This window comes from Anolis carolinensis, chromosome 3 (genome assembly GCF_035594765.1).
Source record: "Anolis carolinensis isolate JA03-04 chromosome 3, rAnoCar3.1.pri, whole genome shotgun sequence".
Lineage (NCBI taxonomy): Eukaryota > Metazoa > Chordata > Lepidosauria > Squamata > Dactyloidae > Anolis > Anolis carolinensis.
This window is the reverse complement of record NC_085843.1, coordinates 96527674-96551581: the sequence shown is the minus strand read 5'-3', so window position 1 is coordinate 96551581 and position 23908 is coordinate 96527674. Positions and strand designations below refer to the sequence as shown.

Below are 23908 nucleotides of genomic sequence, written 5' to 3'. Positions count from 1 at the left end.
CAGTGCTTCATGTTCTACCAGATCTGGGTGTCTCAATACATAAACTATGGATAAAAATTCCCTTTTTTGTTGCTACCACTTACAATGGGAATGATTGCACAGCATGCAACAAAAATGTTGGCTTGTTCATAAAGAATTCTGATTTATTGTGATAGTCCAACATGTCCAATGAATAATTAAGATTGTACTTTTAAAAATTTGAAGTATTGCAAAAGTATTATGTGAACATCACTCCCCTTTCAGTGTTGTCTAAAGAGAAAGTTTTATGTAGAAACTTTTCTGAAGTATAGTTTCTTAAATTTATCACTCAATATGGGGATAAAATTCACATAACTGATTTTTTAAAATTAAATGCTTTGTGAAGGATATAAGAACTGTTGTTCTGAATTCCAAAATATTCCAAAATCCAGTTTTTTTTTTCATGTGGGTGACTAAGTGACAGTTTTGCTTTATGATGTTTCAGTGTACACAAGTTTTGTTTCATGCACACAATTATATAAAATATTGTGTGTAAAATTACCGAATGCTATGAAATTATTTTGTACATGCACACACACACTTTTTATTTTGGAATGTCTATATGCATATGTGTATACACACATGTACACAAGCATACATATATGTACATATATACAGGCAGACAGATATTCCAAAATAAAAAACAAAACAAAATTCAAAGCACTTCTGTCCCAAGCATATTCAGTCTGTACTTACATTGGTTCTTTGGCCAAAGCCATTCCTTCTATGGACACAAGTTTAAGAAAGTAATGGAATTTAAGCATTTTAATAACCAATACTTGAGCACTTTCCCTTAATTTTACTATGAAGAGCATTCCTTGTTTCCTTTCAGTGTTTCTATGGTAACTTATTATTAGGTAGCAGTTAATGGGTTTTAGGTGTTATCATTTGCTGAATTCAGAGGCAGCACTTCACCCTGCTAGTTTCCGCAGTGAACTGTGAAATGTTCCTCTTCCTGTCTTTCCCACTGACTTGTGCATCACCAAGGCAACACTGTTTGCCCACACAATTGAGATCTGAGATCAGAGATTGTTCAAGGCTTGGGAAATACATTGTAGATTCTAGGATATTTTCTATAGAAGCACTCAGATGTCTAAATGTTTTCCCATTTATGTATTTATGTCTTTTTATCTTTATGTAGTTCTGTACCATAAGGAGGGAAAGATAGTGTGCCATATTGTCTTGAGCCCTGAAATACAACTCTAGAGATCACAGTTCAAATTCCTGCATAGCATAGTCATAGTCACCCATCGAATTACCTTGGGCAAGTCGTACCTTCCCAACCTCAGATGGAGGGAAAGACAGACCCCACTGAACATGTTTTCCTAAGAAAACTTATGATGGGTGCTTAGGGTTTTAGGATCACCATAAGTCAGAAGCGACTTCAGCATACATAATAGCAGCTATAAGGACAGGCTTATCATTTCTGAGTAATAATTGGGAGTAATATTGACAATATTGACAATTTTTAGAAAAAAACCTTTTAATACAAACATTGAAACAGAATTAAACAAAATTTCTATTTCAAAACAAGTTAAAACAGCATTTTATTTATTTATTTATTTCATTTCATTTCAAAAGCATTGCATAATAAATAAGTTTAAAAGTGATAAAATAAAGGAATCACAAGCAGCTAAATAGTTTTAGACCAAAAGCGGGCAACAGCGACCGCATTGTCAGTAGTTTAAACAACTCCTCCTCCATACATCACACAAGGTGGAGGATTTCTCTAGGTAGTGCTTAAAACAAAACAAAAAAATAGAAATGCTTCAGCTCCTACTAGTAACCTGATCTGCCAAAACACACATAAACCAAAGGCTTTCTTAAATAAAAAGGTCTTTACCTGTTGACTGAAAGATAGCAGAAATATTATGGAAAGAAGTGTCTGTGGACAGACATTTATAATCAAGAATTTGCTTTGGGTATGTTTGAAAAATAATAGAAATACAAAACGTGTGTGTTTGGTGATGAGGTGATGAAATCAGTTTAGATCATTGGGAACAAAGTTGGGAGAAATGATCATGTCTAAAACCGAGTAGATAAATATTTCTAAAGTGGAGGGATTTAGGACATTTGTGTGATTTTGGGTTGTGAGAAGAGACATGATGGTATGGGCAAGATTAAATGTCCAGGAAGACTGGTACTGCAACTGGGTTTTGCATATTCCCATTCCTAATCTCTGATTTATATCCATTTATCATCTCACATAGTCTATGGCAGGGGTCCCCAAACTAAGGCCCGGGGGCCGGATGCGGCCCTACAAGGTCATTTACCTGGCCCTCGCCCTCAGTTTTATAATATAATATTTTATATCATTTTTAATAATATAATAATTGTATATACATATAATATTGATAATAATATTATAACGTTATACAATATAATGCTAATAATAATACAATATAATAATATTAATTATATGTTATATATTACATATAATATTACAGTATAGTGGTATAGTTCAATATAGTAATATATAATGCTAATATTGTGCTATGCTAATAATATAATATATTGTATGTACATACAGCTGCTCTGAGTCCCCTTTGGGGTGAAAAGGGCGGGATATAAATGTAATAAATAAATGTAGTAAATGAATAAATAAATAATTTTAGACTTAGGGTCTCCCAAAGTCTGAAATGACCTGAAGGCACACAACAACAACAATCCTAATTAATTGGCCAGAAGCAGGTCCACACTTCCCATTGAAATCCTGATAGGTTTATGTTGGTTACAATTGTTTTCATTTTTAAATATTGTATTGTTCTTTCATTGTTGTTGTTGTTGTTTTGCACTACAAATAAGACATGTGCAGTGTGCATAGGAATTTGTTCGGTTTTTTTTCCAAATGATAATTCAGCCCCTCCACAGTCTGAAGGATTGTGGACTGGCCCTCTGCTTTAAAAGTTTGGGGACCCCTGGTCTATGGCATGTTGTCCAATGTAAAATGGGTGACATTGTTGACCAAGATTGGCATATATCACATTAGAGGAGGAGCAACTGAAAGTTCCTCTAATATTATGAATGTTGGATTTAGGTCCTCTGGAGACATTTACCAGATGTACAGGTAGAATTGGAATGTGGATTTGTGGCAACATCTTGTTCCCATCCCATCTATGTTATATGTCCTCTTTGAGACAGGAAAGCTGTCTATAAGTAAATGCCACCAAGAGACCTTGAGATGGCAGCATTATTGTCTAGAATAGGTCGTAGTTATGTCTGCATGGTCCCAGGTGGAAGTTGTAGATGACCACTACTGCGATTCTGCTTGTTCTTGTGTTTGGATTATCCTGTAGTAGATTATGGTACAAACTTCTTTCTCTCAGTTACTCTCAAAGATACTACAAGATCACTTTGCATAGTGATATCTTTGAATTGTTAAAATGTGCAAAATGAACAGTCTGCATTGTAATTATAATCATTGAATCATAGAATAATTGAATTGGAAGAAATTACATGGGCCATCTAATCCAATACCCTGCCATGGAGAAAAAGCACAATCAAAGTACCCCTGACAGATGGCCATCCAGTTTGTTTAAATGCTTCCAAGGAAGGAGCTTCCACCACACTCCGAGACAGAGAGTACCATTGTTGAACAGCTCTTACAGTCAGGAAGTTCTTCCTAATGTTCATTTAAAATCCCCTCTCCTGTAATTTGAACCCATTGCGCTGAGTCCTTATCAAACATACTGTTTCAGCTGGATTCAAATTCCAGCCCTATTTCAAAGGAGCTTGCTTTGCAGCTTTGTTGTGAGACGAAAATAAAGAAATCTCCTATCCCTTAGACATATGGCATATCTAAAATATAATTTGGAATAGCCAAAAAAATAACATCTTGTGGGATCAAATTTTTAATTTTTTATTTATTCTGCTGTTGTTCTGTGTAAATTAATGCTGATCTAATGAGAGAATGAAATACATTAGTTAAGCATTGTAAAATGTGAGAAGCTGAAAAGCTGCCAAATCAGCTAGCAAAGCACTGAAAAATCTTTAAACAGAATTAGGAACCATTCTAATGCCAAAATAACATTGTTTGTTTTCTGTAGCACTGATTTTGTGCTTTTACAGGAAGATAGTCTTTCAGATAGATGAAATATCTTATACTAAATTCTCTCCTTTACTGTTCAAGGATATGAAACATAACAACCTCAGTAACATGTATTGTGTTGGAACTAGCCAATGCAGAGACAAAACACTCTGATGTCAGCAAATAAAATGTGATGCAGACATTCATACAAAGGATGACATGTCAAGAACATGCCATTTCAAAGAAACAATGAATTATGATGTACATGATTTCAGATGTCAGAAATTTAGGTACAGTAGAGTCTCACTTATCCAACATAAACCGGCCGGCAGAATGTTGGATAAGCGAATATGTTGGATAATAAAGAGGGATTAAGGAAAAGCCTATTAAACATCAAATTAGCTTATGATTTTACAAATTAAGCACCAAAACATCATGTTATACAACAAATTTGACAGAAAAAGTAGTTCAGTATGCAGTAATGCTAAGTAGTAATTACTGTATTTACAAATTTAGCACCAAAATATCACGATGTATTGAAAACATTGACTACAAAAATGCGTTGGATAATCCAGAACGTTGGATAAGTGAGTGTTGGATAAGTGAGACTCTACTGTATATGAATTTTCCAGATTACGATAGCACTCTAGTGCTTCATTTGGATCCTATCCCTGTTATCTTTACTCATATTCTATGCAAAAATTCACACCATAATTTCTGATATGAAAACATGCACATGTTCATTTGAAGAAATGTCATCAGCAGCTTCCAGATCATTCTTACCAGTCGACTTTATTTTATATTTTATGTCAGTAAAGAAATGCATCTCAAGATTTCTAATTGGGAACTGTTCCATGATTATTACTTTTTATTCCTGGAGATAACATGTGTGTCACTCTTAAATGAATGTCCAATTAATTGTTTTTGTTGTTTCTGTTCCATTGTATTGGGCAGAAATAAAAATTTTTCACTAATACGAACTGCGATTGAAGTTGATTGTGTGCATCCATGAAATAGAGATGGATTTCTTTATGAGGGTTAAGCTTCTGGAGATGTCAAACAGGAAGCAGTTGGAGGGGAAAATATATTTACTTTGCGGGGAAAATATATTTACTTTGCGAGAAAAATAGTATCACTTTGCAGGAAATATTAGTACATTGCATGGAAGAAATAAAAAGGAACAAAGAGAAAAGACATTTAGCAATCCAAGGATAACACAAATACGAGGGTGTTAGATGTCTATGCACTTTCTATAAAGTACTAGCTGTGCCCGGCCACGCGTTGCTGTGGCGAAGTACGGTGGTATGGGAAATAAAGTATTGAGGAATTGTTGGTAGTTAAGGTAAAGGGTAAAGGTTTTCCCCTGACATTAAGTCTTGTCATGTCTGACTCTGGGGGTTGGTGCTCATCTCCGTTTCCAAGCCGAAGAGCTGGCGTTGTCTGTAAACTCCTCTAAGTTCATGTAGCATGACTGCATGGAGTGTCGTTACCTTCCCGCCGGAGCGGTACCTATTGATATACTCACATTTGCATGTTTTCGAACTTCAGGGTTGGCAGAAGCTGGGGCTAACAGTGGGGGCTCTCTCCACTCCCCCAATTCAAACCTGCAATCTTTCGGTCCAGAAGTTCAGCAGCTCAGTGCTTTAACCCGCTGTGCCATCAGGGGATATTATTTGCTAAAGCTTGTGAATATACAATATTTCTGATTTTTTTTTTGTCTGTTGGAGGCAAGTATGAATGCTGCAATTAGGCGAAATGATTAGCATGTAATGGCCTTGCAGCTTTAAAGCCTGGCTGCTTCCTCCCTGAGGGAATTTTTTGTTGGGAGGTGTTAGCTGGCCCTGATTGTTTCCTGTTTGGAATTCCCTTGTTTTCAGAGTGGTGTTCTTTGCGATATTTTATGTGCTTCTATTGTCTGTGTAGATGAAGAAGTACCCATATGCAGTGGTTGAGCACACACAGCCCCCCCCCCCAAAAAAAAGTCTGTGGCCCTGGGAAAACAGAGGATTTGGCAGACTTTGGTGATGGGAATACTTTGTTGGGAGGTGTTAGCCGGCCCTGATTATTTCCAGTCTGGAATTCCCCTGTTTCCAGAGTGTTGTTCTTTATTTAGTGTTCTGACTTTAGAGATTGTATTGTTCTGTTTTATTATACTACAGTAATTTGTATATATTCTGATTCTAGTGTTTTCAAATACTTGGAGCCAGATTGTATTCATTTTGACGGTTCACAGCAACACAACAACAACAACAACAACAACAACAACAACAACAATAATCACTGGTAATACACATTGCTTCACTCCCTTCTCAGCTTCCTTTCTGGAAGAATCTTTTCTTGGGAGGTGTTAGCTGGCCCTGATTGTTTCCTTTCTGTAATTCCCAATTTTCCTGCTTTCAGAGTGTTGCTCTTTATTTACTGTCCTGGTTTTAGGGATTATATTGTTTTGTATTATTCTACCACAGTAATTATTTCATATTACAGTAGAATCTCACTTATCCAACAGTCGCTTATCCAGTGTTCTGGATTATCCAACACAGTCTGCCTTTTAGTAGTCAATGTTTTTGTAGTCAAGTGTTTTAAATTCATTGTGATGTTTTGGTGGTAAATTTGTAAATACAGTAATTACTACATAGCACTACTGCGCATGGAACTACTTTTTCTGTCAAATTTGTTGTATAACATGATTTTTTGGTGCTTAATTTGTATAATGATTACCTAATTTGATGTTTAATCGGCTTTTCCTGAATTCCTGCTTATTATCCAGCATATTCAGTTATCCAACATTCTGCCGGCCTGTTTATGTTGGTTAAGTGAGACTCTATTGTATATTTATCTTATATTATATGCTTAGAACTTGATTATATGAGGCCCCTTCTACACCGCTGTATAAAATGCACACTAAAGTGGATTATATGGCAGTGTGGAGTCAAGATACTCCAGTTCAAAGCAGATAATATAAGATTATAAATGGGTTATATAGCTGTGTGGAAGGGCCTTGAGTCTACACTGCCATATAATCCAGTGCAAATTAGATAATCTGTGGAAGAGGCCTAAGTGAGGCCTAACTCTGCCTGTCCCCTGGGCTAACGGGGTTGCTAGGAGACCAAGTGGGCGGAGCTTAGCATTCTAACTGGCAGCAATTGGATAAAAACAATTATTCCTCTCCCTCTAATTAGGACTATTTTTCTTTTCCTTTTGTTGTCGGAACCTAGGGGCAAGGATGGTGGATTGTGCTGCCAAATTTCTAGGTTCTGGGGCTTGTATTTTTGTTGTTTAGTGGCGGGGGGGGGACACCATTAGTCTTTTATATATATAGATACAGACATAATGGACCATCCCCAAAAATTAACATGAAAGAGACAGGAAGAGTTAGATTCGGAAGAAAGAGATAAACCACTGTGTTGTAGAAAGATCCTTCCGATCAAAAGGTTTATCAGTTCGAGCTGAGTCGGGGTGAGCACCCACCATTAACCCCAGCTCACCTGCTCACGTGGCAGGTCAAAAGCAGAAATGCAAGTAGATAAATAGGTACCTCTTTTAGTGGGGAGATAGTAAAGGTGCTCTTAAGGACATCAATTGGGAGGAAGCTCCTTGGCATGGGAGATGGAGTGACAGCACCCCCCCTCCCAGAAATAAGATGGGAAAAACGGCCTTTAGCTCTGTCTTTGTTGTCTGTCCTGTTAATTGTATAATTGGCACTGAATGTTTGCCGCATATGTGTTATGTAAGCCACTCTGAGTCCTCTTCAGGATGAGATGGGCAGGGTATAAATACTGTAAACAAATAAATGAACAAACAAACAATATGTTAAACTTTTCATAAAAAATTCAGCTAGAATTTTTATTAACATTGACCAGTATTCTGTATCAGCTACTTAGTAAAGAATTACTAAGGGCCCATCCAGACAGACCTAAAAACCGGGACCCATCTCGGTTGTACTAGAGGCATCCAAACAATGCCTCCAGTAAAACCGAATTATTTCAGAAAAAACAGGCTTTCCCTGGTTTCAAATTAAGTAGATATCCCATTAGATCCGGGCCTTCCTGAGGGGATGAGTCTCCATTTGCCATCCCAAACCTTTTGAGCTCCAGGATGGCTCCCCCCCTCCTCCTCCCCCAGCCACCCATTTCCCCCTAAAAATAAAATAAAACTTACCTGGCTGCCATAATGCTTTGGCACGGGTCTGTTTGAAAGCGCCCTAAGTAACATCTCCTGGCCTGATCACCACCTCACCACAAACATGATGGAAATATAATTCAGGAGAGGTTACTTTGTTAAGTACAGGCAGTCCCCTAGTTACAAACAACTGACGTACAAATGACTCACAGTAAAGTAAATGATTCACTCATAGTAAAGTCATAGTAAATCACAGTAAATGACTCACTCATAGTAAAGTCAGGTGATTTTATTGCTACAGAATGTCACAGGAGATTGATCTTTTCTGTGGGTTTTCCGTGTTGCCTGTTTTAATATTGAATTTCTTCTTTATTCTCATCCCATAGACACTAGCCTATGGTAGACTTTTATACCAATAGTAGGATACTATTGATATAAACACCAGGATGATCTAGTGATTTTGAATGGTGAACTAGAACATCTGTATTCAAATATCTGATCAGCTATGGAAATCTACTGGGTGCATTTGAACAAGTCACTTTCTTTCAGTTTAAGAAGAAGGCAATTGTAAATCCTTTCTGAACAAATCCTGTCAGAAGAAATTGTGTTAGGTTGACCTTTGAATTCCCACAAGTCAAAAATGGTTGAAGACATACAACAACAACAACTATTTGCAGATGATGCCAAGTGTCTTGTATAATCACTATAGGAATAGGAATTGCTAGGTCCTCCATCTGCCAATTTAATCATCCCTGGTTTATATTTGCAGTGCTTTTAATGAGCTTCCTTAAGTATATATGAGGATAAGGAGGGTGCAAGGGGATTTTGAAAGTCTTCTTGATTTAGACAAATAGATAGACCTTGTGAAATAGAAGATTATGGGCCATTCTACACAGGCCCTAAAATGCAGAAGAAACTGGTATAAAAAGGGGGTAGCTAAATGACGTTTAAGGAAAATTTATGCTGATTTGGATTATCAGCTGAAAAACACTGTATATCTCTGAGGCCAAGGAAAAAATGTGATTTCATTCGTATACTCAGCTGTGGACTGTTGTAGCACATGTGTGCATTTTAAAATTTCAAAACAGCTGATCTGGGCTGTAAATAAATGGTGCCATGGACACGCAGGTGGCCAAATGGAAAGCAATTTACAATGAGAACTCTCTGCAACCATTCCTTTGTCCTGATCTTTATGAAATTAAACAGAGCTTAAATTTACAGTAGGGTGAAGAAAGGTAATCTGCTTGTGTGTACATTTAAATATCTGCATGAGCGCATATGAGGTCCAGCACATCTCAGAGAACCAATTTTTTAAAAAGTAAACTTCTGCCGGATGTCCTCTGCTACAAACGAAGGTGTCAGGGCAGTGGGGGAGGAATTACAGGGACTGACAGGTCTGTATTAGAACTTGCTGTCGGTCCCGTAATTTTTTGCCCCACTTATTTGTCCTGTATTTTGGCACTGTCTGGAAGTGACCTTATAATATTATATACTAGATATGTACCGAGTATTGCTTGAGTATGCATTTTCTAATGGGACCATTCATAAAATTGTAAAGCTTCTCAGCATAGATTAATTCGTTTTAATTCTTTTCTCCATGCATAAAAAATACACTGCTCTGAATATAGGATTCTGTTAAGAACTGAATTATTACCTGTGTTTTGTCGTCTTAGGAACACCTTCCCCCTATCCCCAGCTCACTTCTATCTTAGCTTATCCCTCTGAGAAGGCCTCTCTTAGAATGTCACTATGGCAACTGTGAAGCCTTTCCTCTCCTTTGCTTTAGTTCCCCTTGTTTAGGCTTTCCCAATAGTGTAGATGCCTCCATTTGTATTAGTTTTTGGGTGGAGCATAAAAATCCCCTTAGAGGCTAGCCTTAGTTGGTTTAGTCCAAGAGTTGTCTTGCTAGACTCTTTTATTTCTGCAACAGAGCTACAGTATTTAGAGGCCTGGACATTTTCTGGAAATCCTAGGCCTAGCAATCTAAAATAGGCATTCTTAGCACTAAAAAACTGCATTTAGCAGTATTTATATACCATCAGTCCCAGTGACAACAGAAGCTTGTGGTCAGTCCAAGTTTCACAAAGTAGAAGATCAAGACAGCTTATAAGCACCATCTTATAATCCATTGCTTTTACATCAGAGGCAAAAGACTTTCAAGGATTCCAGAGCGATGACTGCAACCAGCTAAATCTTATTTCATAATGTATTATTTTAAGCTATCTTACAATAGTCCCAGGAGGAGTTAGTCCTTTGTTCTTCCTGTTTTCAGTAAACTCATTTTGGTTAACTTTCATCTTGCCTGAAGTGCCTCTGGATGTTAAGGGTCTTGATCTTAACAGAAGGTGTACAGATAGCCCCTGCGTAAAGCTAGACACTACAGTTCTCCCAAAGGCTCAAGTGTGCCATCTTAGCAACACTTTGGCTTTCTGAAAGGGACTCCCTTCTGCTGTTCTAGCCCCCTTTCATTTGTCATCTCTTCCTCTGAGGTATCAGTGGCTTTCCTATCTATATACTGTCCTCTTGTGACTGCATCTGAGTACTGCATACATAAGACATACATATTTATCAGATTTTGGGGGGGGGGGATTGTCCTGAAATGGTTAGATTTTTGTACTTTGAACCCCACCAGCATTTTAAGTTGGATAATTAAGCGTATGTGTATCAAGTGTGGTCAAGATCCATCAAGCCATGTAAGAGCCTTTATGGAACAAACATACATACTTTTTAATACACTTGGCTAAAATTTTAGATGCCAGCTATAGCTGGAAATAATTGCTAGCATAAAATTAGTACCAATCATTCATTGAGTCTAATTGCAACAATGAAAAGAAGAAATGCACCTTTACTGTTTCACTGATTTTTAGTACCTCTCAATAAAACAATTGACTTATGATACTGAATTTCATATTGGTACCTGGAGCTACCATTACATAAATAGATTATGGTGGCTAAAAATTATATATAATATGATTGGTGTGTGGCTTGTATCTCATAGGATTTTTTCCCTTGTAAAACAACTTTTAATTTAGAATACAACAATTGATAAAATGATTGATTTTTATTGGTTAACTTATTCCCTGCCTCCCATTCTATGCTGTTTTAGAGGAGACATGCAGGAAGGCAGAAGCATTAAACTTGCTTTCCATCTGTTAGCAGAAGATTAAATGGATTAAATGCATCTCCGTGAATAGAATGGCACCATGGGATTTCAACCCAATATTTTCATTTATTCATGAGATCAGTATTTGAATATGAGCAATATAAAAGGGAAAATATTGGTTGTTGTGCTGTATTGTTATAGATTTGGAACCTAGAGTTATGATCCATACTCACTAACAGTATGCCACAATAATAAATGATCTTCCAATATAGTTTTACTGGGGAGCAGTTCCATCAAGTAAAAGCGATCTATTTAGCTGGTGATCAGAACACAGGAGTAAGATGTTTACAATCTCATCCTCCTGCCAAAAAATGTGGCTGTGACAATCAAAAGTAGGACTCCAGTTGCAATTTTCTGTTACAGCCTCTTTTGCAGGTCATAGGAGGATGGAAATCAGCCAAACAAACTTCACTTTTCCCAGTATGACTGCTCCCTGGTAAAATGGATTGGAGATGAGTGAAACAGGAGACATACTTAGTTATACATATTGTAAGTTAGTAGACCATGTATAATATTTTTACTGAAGCACTAATGAGCACTGATGGTGAAATTTTTTGTCACAGTTACTGTGACCACAAGGATACTGTGACCACTTGCACTGCCTTTAGTTGCTGAAATGAAGGTCAGGATGTAAACAGAATCAAAGTATAATAACAAATAGAACATTAAGTAAAAATAGTAAATAAAGCTAATTTCATTACAATTACTTCTCTTGAAAACAAATGTGGATAAGAGGAGCTGTGGATGACACGTTATGGCCGAAATTCTATTTTATTTCCAACTAGAATAGAACCAATGAATCAATTGGATTTACCTTAACCCTAACTTACCATTCAGCAGTTAATTCAATAGATTTACTTCAGCTGGGATTAATTAACACGATTCCAGTCTACAATCAAGCCTCCACATTTGTGAATGTGGCTTTTCTGGATTTTATTATTAACAGCTTTGTTTAAAATGTTTTCTACATGAATTGCTGGGTCTTCCAGTGCATTAAATGCTCAACTTCTGGCAGACATTCATCACAGAGTCATACTGGAAGACCTAGAAATTTCTAGCAAGGTATTATCTCAAGCAAAAAAAAAAAATTAAATGCACATTTTTTAAAACTCTTGTGGGGGTTTTGACTGCCTAGCCTAAATATATAGGCAGCCCCAAGTTACAAACATCCGACTTACAAATGACTTATAATTAAGAACAGGGGTGAGACAACTGGAAGTGAGAGAAATCTACCCCTCGGAAGGGAAACTCACTCCTGAAAGAGTTCTTAAGGGGAAAGGGGGTCTCTCTCCACTGAAAGCAAAACAAACACCACAGGGGTGTTAAGCCTTCCCTATCTATCTATCTATCTGGAGATACACTTTAAAATGTACCTGTTCTGATTTACATTCAAATTCAACTTAATAACCAACCTACAGGACCTATCTTGTTTGTAACTGTGTATCTCTCACTGTTGATCATACAGTAGAGTCACTTATCCAACATAAAGGGGCCGGCAGAATGTTGGATAAGTGAATATGTTGGATAATAAGGAGAGATTAAGGAAAAGCTTATTAAACATCAAATTAGGTTATGATTTTACAAATTAAGCACCAAAACATCATGTTAGACAACAAATTTGACAGAAAAAGTAGTTCAATATGCAGTAATGCTATGTAGTAATTACTGTATTTACAAATTTAGCACCAAAATATCATGATGTTTTGAAAACATTGACTACAAAAATGTGTTGGATAATCCAGAACGTTGGATAAGTGAGTGTTGGATAAGTGAGACTCTACTGTATATGTAAATGTTATCAAGTTTTCAGAATTGCAGTAAGTTACATGGAGGACTGACCATCGTAAAATCATTCTTAACAAGTTAGTTTTCTCCTGAAATATTAAATAAAATTTAATTTAGCCATGTATTTCTTGGTAAAATTAACTTCATTATCATATACATTAATTACACGAGGCACACATTTGTTTCTTTATAAAGGATCCATACCCATTTTTTTTGCATTTTCTTCATGAAAATAAAATGTTCTCTATCAAATAGGGGACATTTCTTATTTTAAAAAGGACACCCACCTTATAAGGGACAAGCCCTCAAATAAGAGGCATCTCTTACAATAAAGGATGCCTGGCATCACTACTTTAAAGGCTGTACTTAAGGCAAACAAAATAATTTTGTATCCTAGAGACTGGCTGAAGTGTGTGTGTCTTAAGAGAATCAATTTTACATTTGAAAAATGCAAGAAATTATTGCCCTTGAATCTAATCTGGTAATTGGAGATCCTCCAAAATACTGTAGGCAGAAATTTGGCTTCAAGCAGCAAATGGCATAGACATAAAACACTAGGTTTGATTATTCATTTATTTCTGAACTCAGTTCAAATTGCTTTTTAAAAAGCTGTAGGATGTGCCAAGCAGCTGGTATATCTTCCTCCATCTGGATTGAGGTCTTCGAAGGGGGTGCTTTTGCATGTGTCTCTACTCTCCAAAATGCTGGGTTGCTCAAATATCTAGAACGTTCGCAGTTTATGGAATCACCTTCCCAAAGATGTTCATCTTTTTTTGGCAATTAGATGGCTCATGTTGGGCACTCTAGGTTGTAGTATGCATACAGGTGGATCAGGTATTTTGTGAGGGAAAATTTGATACATATTTAGTGATTTAGTTATTTATTTATTATCTTTAATTATAACCTGCCTTTCTCCCTGGCAGATAACACTCTACACTTGTCAAGAGTCAGACGCCAATTTGAGAGCAAAACAGAGTTTATTCAAGAGATAGCCCGAAAAATAGACACAAACACAAAAGATGGCTTTAAACACTTAACTTTCAGTGTTTAAAGGCAGTCCAAACAAAAATATATCAAAAAGTATGCTTTAGCAACCAAACCGGATTTATAGTTCAGATAAAACAAAAGGTGCTTCAATTCAGCTCTAAACAAACTAAGTTGGCTTGGAAAAGCAGCCAAAACAAAACAAAGACTTGGAAACTCCCCAAAAAACTCCCAAGAGTCACAAGCTAGCACTTTAAACACAAGGCTCTAAACAGAAACTAAAACCGGGCAAAAGAGCTTGCAAACAAAATCGGAGCTGGTGCAAAAGGGAAAGAATGGTTCCAAACCCTTTCTGTTTCAAGCAACAGGCTTTGGGGATTTAAAGGGGCAGTGCAAAAAGACGTCGTCAAACTGGTCCGGAGTCAAAATAGCAGGAACAGCAGCAAACTGCTTCAGGAGTGCAGGTAATGCCAGAAGCTCAAGGGACAAGGTGAAGAGACGTCGTCAGATTGATCCAGGGTCAGGACAGGAGACAGCAGCAGGGTCCGGAGGCAAACCAGAAGTCAAGAGCCGTGGGTAGACTAATCAGGGAGCGAAGGCAGAAACAGGGTCGAATTCCAGTCCAGGGTCAGAGGTTGTGGTCATCAATCCTAGGTCCACAAATTGGCACAAAGAGCCAAGGCAACGAAGGCAACAGCAGCTAAAAATAGTAATAACAGTGCAGTCCAGGAAAACCCACACAGTTCCAGCCCTCCGTTGCAGAGCAACCCAGGTAAACTTACATCTAAAGCAAAGTCCCAGTCCAGTCTTCTTAAACACGTAGAGAAATCCCAATGGCGCCCAGCAACACCTTGCCACACACAAAGTGAAGTGACCAAACACTCCCAATTTATCCCAATTCTCCCTGGGTGTCCAAACACCAACACCCAAAGAGCAGGTGTCCCAAATCCGTAATCAGAGTCAGAACTCCACACAGCTAAGGCTCGTGGATCGGGCGTGCCTAATTGTTCATCAGAATCCCAATCATCCTGCCCACACCCAACACCATACACACCTGAGGATCCATCCTCCCTCCTCCAAACAGACCAAGTGGGATCTGCTTCTGAAGATACCCAAGGTTCAGCAGTATCCATGGGCCCCAATTCCCCAGGCATCTCCGGTGCCCGTGCCCAGTCAGTGCCCACTTCCTCAGCCACCACCTGTTCACCAGCATCCATTTCTTCCACAAACTCCCCATCTGAATCTTCCTCAGAAGACTCCCCATTGAGGTCCCTAATTCTCTTTCTGTACAAATCCTCCAATGAGCCCTCCTCGCGAGGGTTTTTCCTTCCTCTCCTGATCCCACCACCATCATCCACAGTCCCCGAAGGCGCAGTCACAACAACACTAGGCAAGTTTTAAAAGTGCAATACAAAAGTTAATAAGCAACTAAAAGTAGCAGTGGGGTAAAAAAAATACAGTAGATATACTAAAATGGCATTTAAAACCCATATTCCCCCCAATCTCAATGCATTGGATTAAACATATTTTCTATTTTGTTACTATTTTGTTAAATACAATCAAAATTATAACTTATTTATTCTAAAATATTGATTTTTATTTTAATTTGAATTACTTTTCTGTTTTTTATATCAGGACTAGGGGCACAATGTGTGCCTGTGTCTCTGTGTGTGATATTGCATGTAATCTGTCACAAATGCAACCTTATACCCATATAAACTGTGAATATAGCTCACTTTTTAATCATAGAGTGCAATATAGATCTATCAACTCATAGCTATATTAAATAAAACAATCTTTATTTTCCTGTACAAATTGCATCAAAGCTGGAAGTCTTTAGACAATTTAGTTCTGTTTCAGGACTATGGATGCAACTCCATCACATGCAATAGGAAACAGGGTGAAAGAGAAATACCATTAGACAATTGTCATCTCATATCCCCTTCCTTTCTCTTTACTGCTCTCTCATTTTGTCTCTCCATTTATGAAATGCCCAAAGCTGAAACTACATAGTATCTTTCATATGTGAAAGTGTCACAGGAGTTTTCATTGATTTTTCTGTAACATACTAACATTAGGGATTCATTTTGTAACTGGTTCTTTGTTTTTTTTAAACATATACATTAATGTTAATGTGTTTTTCAAGCCCCCAGGTACTAAGATGTCAGATTTTCCTAACCACTGCTTAGGTTTTCCCTAGTATAGGTACTCAAAGAGATTTATTAAACATGATACTGGACTGAATCTACACTGTAAAATGGGTGGTTGTTGGAATTCTAGTGATTCCTAGTCAAATCAGGAAATGGGAATGGGGAGAAGCTGGAGTTGATTGTCTAGAATCTTGTTGCCTAAAGGTAGCATTTGCCTTAATATTTAAAAACTCTCAGTTGGCTACTATGTGTTTGGTAGATTGATTTATTTAGCCTATTATATCAGCCTATTGCTGATACAGCCATTGTGTAATTTTTAAGATGCCATTAAAAGTACCTGATGTGTAGTGCATTCAGATTTAGCACTCCTATATTATAAAGGGTTTATTTTTCTCAGCATATACATTAATGAGAACCACCACACACATAGTCATACTGGATCCTTCACTGAAAAAGTAAATATGAATTAGTTTTCTCTTTCCTATATCATTTTCTGTGACAGAGATTGGGTGGTTGTGTTTGTTGTTTAATGCTGAAAAAGTTGTATTTTTAGATCAAATCTTTTTCTCCCATTTCCTCAGTAACCTTTTGACATTTACATTAAATAAGGAACTCCTTGCAGTTGGTTGTGTTAAAAATAAATACATGTTGCCTTTACTTTGATTTTATAATTATTGTTATAGTTCTATTGAAAATTTAGCACTCCAGATCTGCATCTTCTTAAACGTGTTTCTCTTTCCCCAGAGACTGAAAGTTACTAAATTCTCATATTACAAAAGTTCCCTGCTTTCTTTTTCACTAAGCATAAGCAAGTATGCATGCAAATAAGGTCACTGTGGAGCTAACACTATATGACAATTGTACTATATATGCCTTCTCTCTTTTATCAAAATTGCATGATTGTGATGCCAATGTAGTACTGATATGATATAAAAATAAAAGACCATCACAGTTCTTTCACCATATTGTATCACTGCTTTATCGTATTAGGCTAAAGCACTGCAAGAGTTGATAGAACCTCCCCATGCCAACTCGGATCCACTTCTCTTGGCACTGAACCGATTGGACTCAAAGATTGATAAACTATTGGTTAGAGAATTTAGATCGGAGAGAATTGGCACGACGGAGACTCCTCTACAGCGTCTTGCAAGCAACTTCTAATGTCCTGCATTCAGAAAGCCAGTCAATTCTTCTTGAATACCTTTGATGTTTGTAAGCAAGAACCGACTTTTAAAATAGAGACAACCAAATGCCCTTGTAAGGGGCCTCCAGGAAAGTATTACAAGAGGCAAACTTGTTGCCAGAGTTATTGCTTTTATTTTGAAGAATGCATCTTTTCCACAGAGGAACTAGGCACAATATCAGACCCAGGCCATATGGAATACTGTTGCAGAAAATACTTCTACCACTTTGGGAGAAACAGAAGGGGAAGAGGGTCATGGCAGGGGAAGGGCTATAATGATACTCAGGTGTGTTCCACAATCTTCAACGAAGGAACGAAAGAAAGAAACAAAGACCAGCAATGGTTATACAGTATTCTGTTTTGAAGATGGACTTCAGTTGAGAAAAGCGAAAAGGTTAACATTTCTATTCACATTAGTGAAAACATGCTGTATAATACAAATGAAATGTATTCTGTGAAGTCCAAACACAGACTGTTGCAAGCTGTACAGTCCATCGCTAACTGTGGTTATTTGGAATAAAATCTTGTTAAATTCAGTGGAATTCAGGCTCAAACTACACATGTTGGTAACAGATCCATTTAACATTAGGACGAGTCCAAAAATGTGCCAAGAGTAAATGGAGTGAGTGAGGATCTAATTTTTAAAGCAAAATTGACATTATTTGTGGACTGGTAACCTCTTCCTCCTTGTGCCTCCCTGAAGTCAATCCACCTAGGAACTTTACTCCTAAAAGGAAATCCTCCTTTATTTTCACATCTGTTTTGCTTTTATGTGAAAGGTCATTTTCTTTTCACCCCAATCTATGATCCTTTATGACATCCAAACGGAACATCTGTAGATGTCTCTAAAGACACTGAGTAAGTCAGTGTCAATACTTGCCAAAGGGAAGTATTTAGTCTTCCACCAATGATTTCTGGGGTGCCTTCTTCATTTTTCCTGCCAATAAGGAGGATATCAAAAATCAAAAGTTGACTGACCAGTGTGTAAAAACTGCATAGACTACATAAAAAGGAGAAACAAATAGCAGCAGTAGGAGAGTAGCAGAAGAAAAGCATCATTCAAAGTTGGTGAAGAATTTGGGCTATAACTAGGAAATACAAGGCAGATAGGGTGATAGGTCTAGGTGCCATGCAGTGGCATGAAGTTGACTTTGTTTTCCCATATTTCAACTGAACCATATGCACTGTAACTAGAGAGTAGACAGAAAATTAGGTTTTGAAGCAAGGTATTTTGCCAATATGGTAAAATGGACCTACTTTCTGGTGAACTACAATGGCTAATGTATGCAGCACTCCTATATAGTTAAGGACAACGTCATAAAGATAAAATCAAATGCCTCTGTGCTGTTGAAGGCACCATGAAGAATTAGGCCTAGCACCTTAAAATGAGTATAGAATAAAGGGTGGTTATCATGACCAAACACAGTCCTTTTCTGAAAAGCAGTGGAGGTAATATCTAGACAGCTACCAGAAATCAACTTTGAAAAAGGCATAGGCAATGGGGAAGAAAGCGTTGCCAATGGCTTCATATCACCCCATGCATCCCTAGATATCCCTCCTCACCTCCAGTACCAACACAAGATAGTAGAGGCAAACATAGCAGTTGGGTACGGACTGTCCAGCAGCAAATAATCTTTCCAGGTTAATTCTGGAATAAAATGGGTGAGAATCACCTAGACGTCTGAATATCATGGCACACCATGAGCATCATTGCATTAAAATAAACACACTGCAGCCTTATGGACCAGAGTATAATTCTCACATAGTTTTTCCTTTCTGCTGGCGCACAAAGTGAGCTCAATACAGAAGTATGCATGTGGTGGAGAAGGCTTTGGGTAGGTTGTAGTGTTGCTGTGGAAAGTTTTGTTAATTTGCCTTAAAAACAGATCCTCATCCTCAATGTTTTCACTCATGACTGGAATGCACTAATTGGGCTTAAGAGACAGGTCATGTATAGTTTGAGTCTTGCTTTCAAGTTGGCATAGAATTACAATAGAGTGTGGAATGGTTTGTAATGATTTATCAAGATGATGCACAGATTTTACAACAGTGAAGATGATGCTTCATACTGGAGTGTTTTCAAACTCTGCAGACAGAAATCTTCCATTTCTCCTTACCTTCTAGGATTTAAATGTGAGTGATGTTGCCTTACAGCATAGGCATAAAGTATTCTCTGTAAATCATTTAAGATCCATAGGAGGCAGTAATATGACCAGGATTTTGTCAGAAAGTTTCCCCAAGTAGATCCAAGTATTGTCTATCATCCAGCATTGGATCTCCTCCTATGGATCATTATTTGCCTGTATCTCTGTGATTGGGTGTGCATTTTCTTTCTATTTTTGGCTAAGGTTGTACTGTAATGTCAATGCTAATTCTTGATATTTCGTACTATCCTATGGAGAGAGAATTTTAAAATGTATTTTGAAATGTTTTATTTCCGTCAGGTCCATGTATGGTATTGCACTATGTTAATACCAATAAAATATATAGACTTATTTATATACAAAGCAATATATTTCCCTTTTTATAGAGAAGTAAGTTGTAATTTTTTCACAAGTCATAATGCACAGCATCTGCTTAAGAGCAGTAAGAAAAACTTGCACTTTAATATGCATTTTAAAACATAAATAAAAGCCAGCATACTGTAAACAAGCCAGACATTTGTTACAATGCATGAGTACTTTCCATATAAGATTACTGGGCCTGGTATAAGCCTGTATAAAATCTGACTATGTATTCAGCTTTTGTTATTTTTAATGAAGACATATCTGATGTACTTGTTTTGTCAGAACTATTTGCTCACTCATTTGAGCAAAAAAAAAAAAAAAAAGAGAGAGAGAGAGACTTTGAGCATGATCTATTAAAAGTGCTTGAAGTCCTACTTATTTCAATAGGAAATAAGGTCAAATCTATTGTATATACTCATGTGTAAGTTGACGTCAGGTATAAGTCAAGAGCTGATTTTGGAATCAAAATTATGGATCATTCTTTGGAGAGGGGAAATGGCAGTGGTGCCTCAGCAGATCATCTCAATTTCCCCACCTAGACATTCAAAAAGTGGCTCCACAGCAGATTAGGGGAGGTCAGTGCTTCTTTTGAGTTCTTGCCTTTCATCACCGTATTCAGAGAAAGGGACAGGTTTTCTTTTTTTTGATAAAATTAAGATTCTGTACTTACACTGACCCATTGATAAGCCAGCCCAGGTTTTTGGGGCTGACCTTTTGACTGAAATGTCTAGGATTATACATGAGTATATACAGTAACTCTTTTACATTGGAATCAAGTATTTAAATTTGGCTGAACTGAGCTATTTCTTCATAAAGGTGAAAATATACCCTCACCATGTTTTTTTAAATTAATGTTTTGTTCTGAGAAATCATTTCTAATTTACTGCTGTTTTGGTGCTTGCTTAGCAAAAGCAGACTTTAACCTTTTATGCAAGGTTCCACATGAAGTATCATTTTCAAATTCAATAAATAATTAATATTAAGATCTTGCAACCTGAAAGATTTATCACTAAAACCTAGCTAAAAATGGCCTGAAGCCGTTATGGTCTGTCATTAAATTCTGTAATTAGATAGAAATGAAATGTTTTACAAATAAATCAGGGAGTGAAATGTTAAGATTAGAATTTATAATATTTTGAATGCCATTTTAAGTTTTCAGTGATGGCTCATTTGTTACACATTGCCACAGGCTGAAAGGAGCTTATGGGAGCATGATGTATTCAGATTTCAAAACAGTATTCTCCCTTCTATTTCCAAATAGTGCATTGAATGACCATTTCCATTTTACAAGGATATTCAGAAGGGTGGCAATTAGCAACTTGTGACATGAATTGCACAAAGCTGTGTCAAAGTTTTCTGTATTGCTCAAAATAAAGTTTGTAAAATTCCAGTTATTTTTCTTAATATAATGAAAATAAGATGTTTCAAAATATAGTTTTTGTATCATATGTTTGTCTTACTTGGAGACAGGCTGGTGAGTGCTTTTGCATTGCCATTTCTCTATAAAGACTTTTCATGGGCTGAACTGGGGCAATCATCAAATGGTTCAGAGCAAGTATTTGTCTTGATGTTGTTACCATAGCAGTTCTGAGAAAGAAGACTGATTGTACAGGGTGTGCCATAAGTCACTAAGGGGGCCTATATATGATGCCATGGCATTGGACACCATTTCCAAGATTTGATTTTTCATATATAATGTAAATTAATTTCCTGTATGTGATGTATATGCTGCTATGGTATTGTAAATTAAAAACAAAACAATAAATGAGTTATTAAATATTGAAACCCCTTCATGACTTTCAGCCCACCCTGTACAAACTTCATTGACAGTGCTTTTGCCCAAGGGTTCTATAGCCTGGCTCAGATTAACATCATGAAAACAATCGGAAGCTCTTTATACACCATTTGTCAATGTAGAAACCATCAGATGTCTCTGTTGGTAAAGGATGGAGCCTCCAACAGCTTATGCTAGATGGAATGTATGTTCTTTTTATGCAACAGGCTGATGTGACTCACCCTGTGTCCCAGAAGTATATCCAGCAGCCTACTTCAGTCAGTCCTCTAGTAGCAGTTAACTTACTGATTTCATTGATACCAAACAAAATGTGTTATATTTTGTTTACTTTCAAATCAATTGACTCAACTGATCTACTGCCAGATGTGATTCAGTTTAAGATTACAGATATTTCTTGAATGTAGATTATATAATACCAAAATACAACAAAAAAGCAATATACCATTGTGCAATGCTGTTTTGGTTGTTTTCATATGTGTCACTTGGACACCTGTCTGCTATAGCTAATGTATGACACCCAACTAGCATAGTAAGAGATAGGAAGCAAACCTGGGCCTGTATTGAGAATTATAGAAAAATTATTTGATGCTTCCTTGGAGTGCAAGAACATATTTATTCACTTCCTTATCAAACTACAGGAAATATTATTCCTGTATTTTTGTCATCATGGTGATAAACATAAATATATTGGATCCTTTTGCTCTATGAATAGAAGCTGTTTTCATTCACACTGATGAAAGAACACCTTCCATGAATACAACTCTTCTGTGAAAAATATGAAAAGTTAGGATACATACCAATATGTCTTTGACATTTGCGGTCTGTGAAATAGCATTCCTAATCTGCAAGAAAGTTATACAATGTCCGTATATGTTTTGTATTCATTGTTAAATGTTTATCACATAAATCCTAAGAGACAAGTGCTGCTTAAATTTGACTTGTGACTAATTTAGCTAAGCCAAGTCACCCACGCCATCTGTCATTTAAAGTTTTGCATTGACTTGTATGCTGCTATTACATTTAGCAATATAAATTATATTACTAAAGGAACAATTATGTGTCATTATGTGACACACTTTTCCATATACTCTTTCAAAGCATACTTTATATTAGTTGGAACTGGGAATTAGGAAACAGTAATTGTTTACCATGTATCATTGGTTGTATAATACCTTGTGAGTATTAAATATATACCAGAGTTTTATTGAACTATCTGGTCTCTGAAATGAAGAAAACTAAAAAAAATCTGCTACTAATATGCATGTAGCTGTGCTCATTAAAAAAAAACCAGTGCTTTTCCTTACAAAATAATTATATTTATTTATTAAATATAACCTTCATATAAAAGTAGCAATTTCCTCTATTTTCCTGTGTAATGTTTTAAACCAAATAATCTAGGGCACACATTATTTCAAAGCATAGTAGTCTTCTGCTAATTTTATGTTGATTTTATTTATATTTCTCTTTTCTTTGTGCTCTTTGTCAATAGCTGTCTCTTATGACCATCAGGTAAGACACTTGTTTAGATGTTTCTTCCCTTTGAAATGAGCAAGGCCTTGCATAGTGTAATTTATAACATGTCATCTGCAAACTGTAAACCATTTATGAAACTTCAAGCATAGCTTCTAAAGGAATCTGACTTAATTGCGCAATCTAACTTCAGTTAAAAAAACTTTTGAGGATATTGTAAGAAAGAGATAATTTATTACACTGCATTAACTTCCAATTTTATAATCAAAATTTTGTGTTTTATATTTTCATCTTGAAATGTAAGGATACGGAATATTTTTTAGCTTTCCATTCAAAATGGTTAAAGAAAGTAGTTCAAGATTCAGCTGTATTGTGGACATTAAAGATTTTAGACACATTGAGTTGGATCCAACCCACAGATGTATATTTTAGCTCAATCATGATTTCAGCATCTTTGTAGGAAGGAGGAAAAGGAAAGATGATCTTTCATGACTGTGTAACTCTGCTGGATATGATAGGGTGTTGCAGATGCATAATTGTTTCTAAATATTATAGGTTGTTTTGCTGTTCTAGATGGATGACTTTTCGTCTGAAAGAGCAAATTTGTTGTCCTGAATCTATTTTGGGCCCTTCCACATAGCCATATAATCCAGAATATCAAGACACAATATCTGCTTTGCACTGGGTTATCAGAGTCCACACTGCCA

The 23908-nt window shown here is 36.6% G+C and overlaps 1 protein-coding gene across 6 annotated transcripts in view; it reads left to right on the top strand.

The window, feature by feature from the left end:
* Nucleotides 1-23908, top strand: part of cnksr2 (connector enhancer of kinase suppressor of Ras 2) — a 205540-nt gene that overhangs the window by 168969 nt on the left and 12663 nt on the right. Inside the window, exon 21 of one of the 6 annotated variants that reach the window (XM_062977213.1) lies at nucleotides 23221-23240. The exons of 4 other annotated variants lie outside the window; for them this stretch is intronic. In XM_062977213.1, coding sequence (XP_062833283.1) covers nucleotides 23221-23240 — 20 coding nt within the window. Of the gene's footprint in view, nucleotides 1-17236; nucleotides 21371-23220; nucleotides 23241-23908 lie in introns of those variants that run through there. One more of the 6 variants, XM_008107313.3, reaches the window with a different exon arrangement.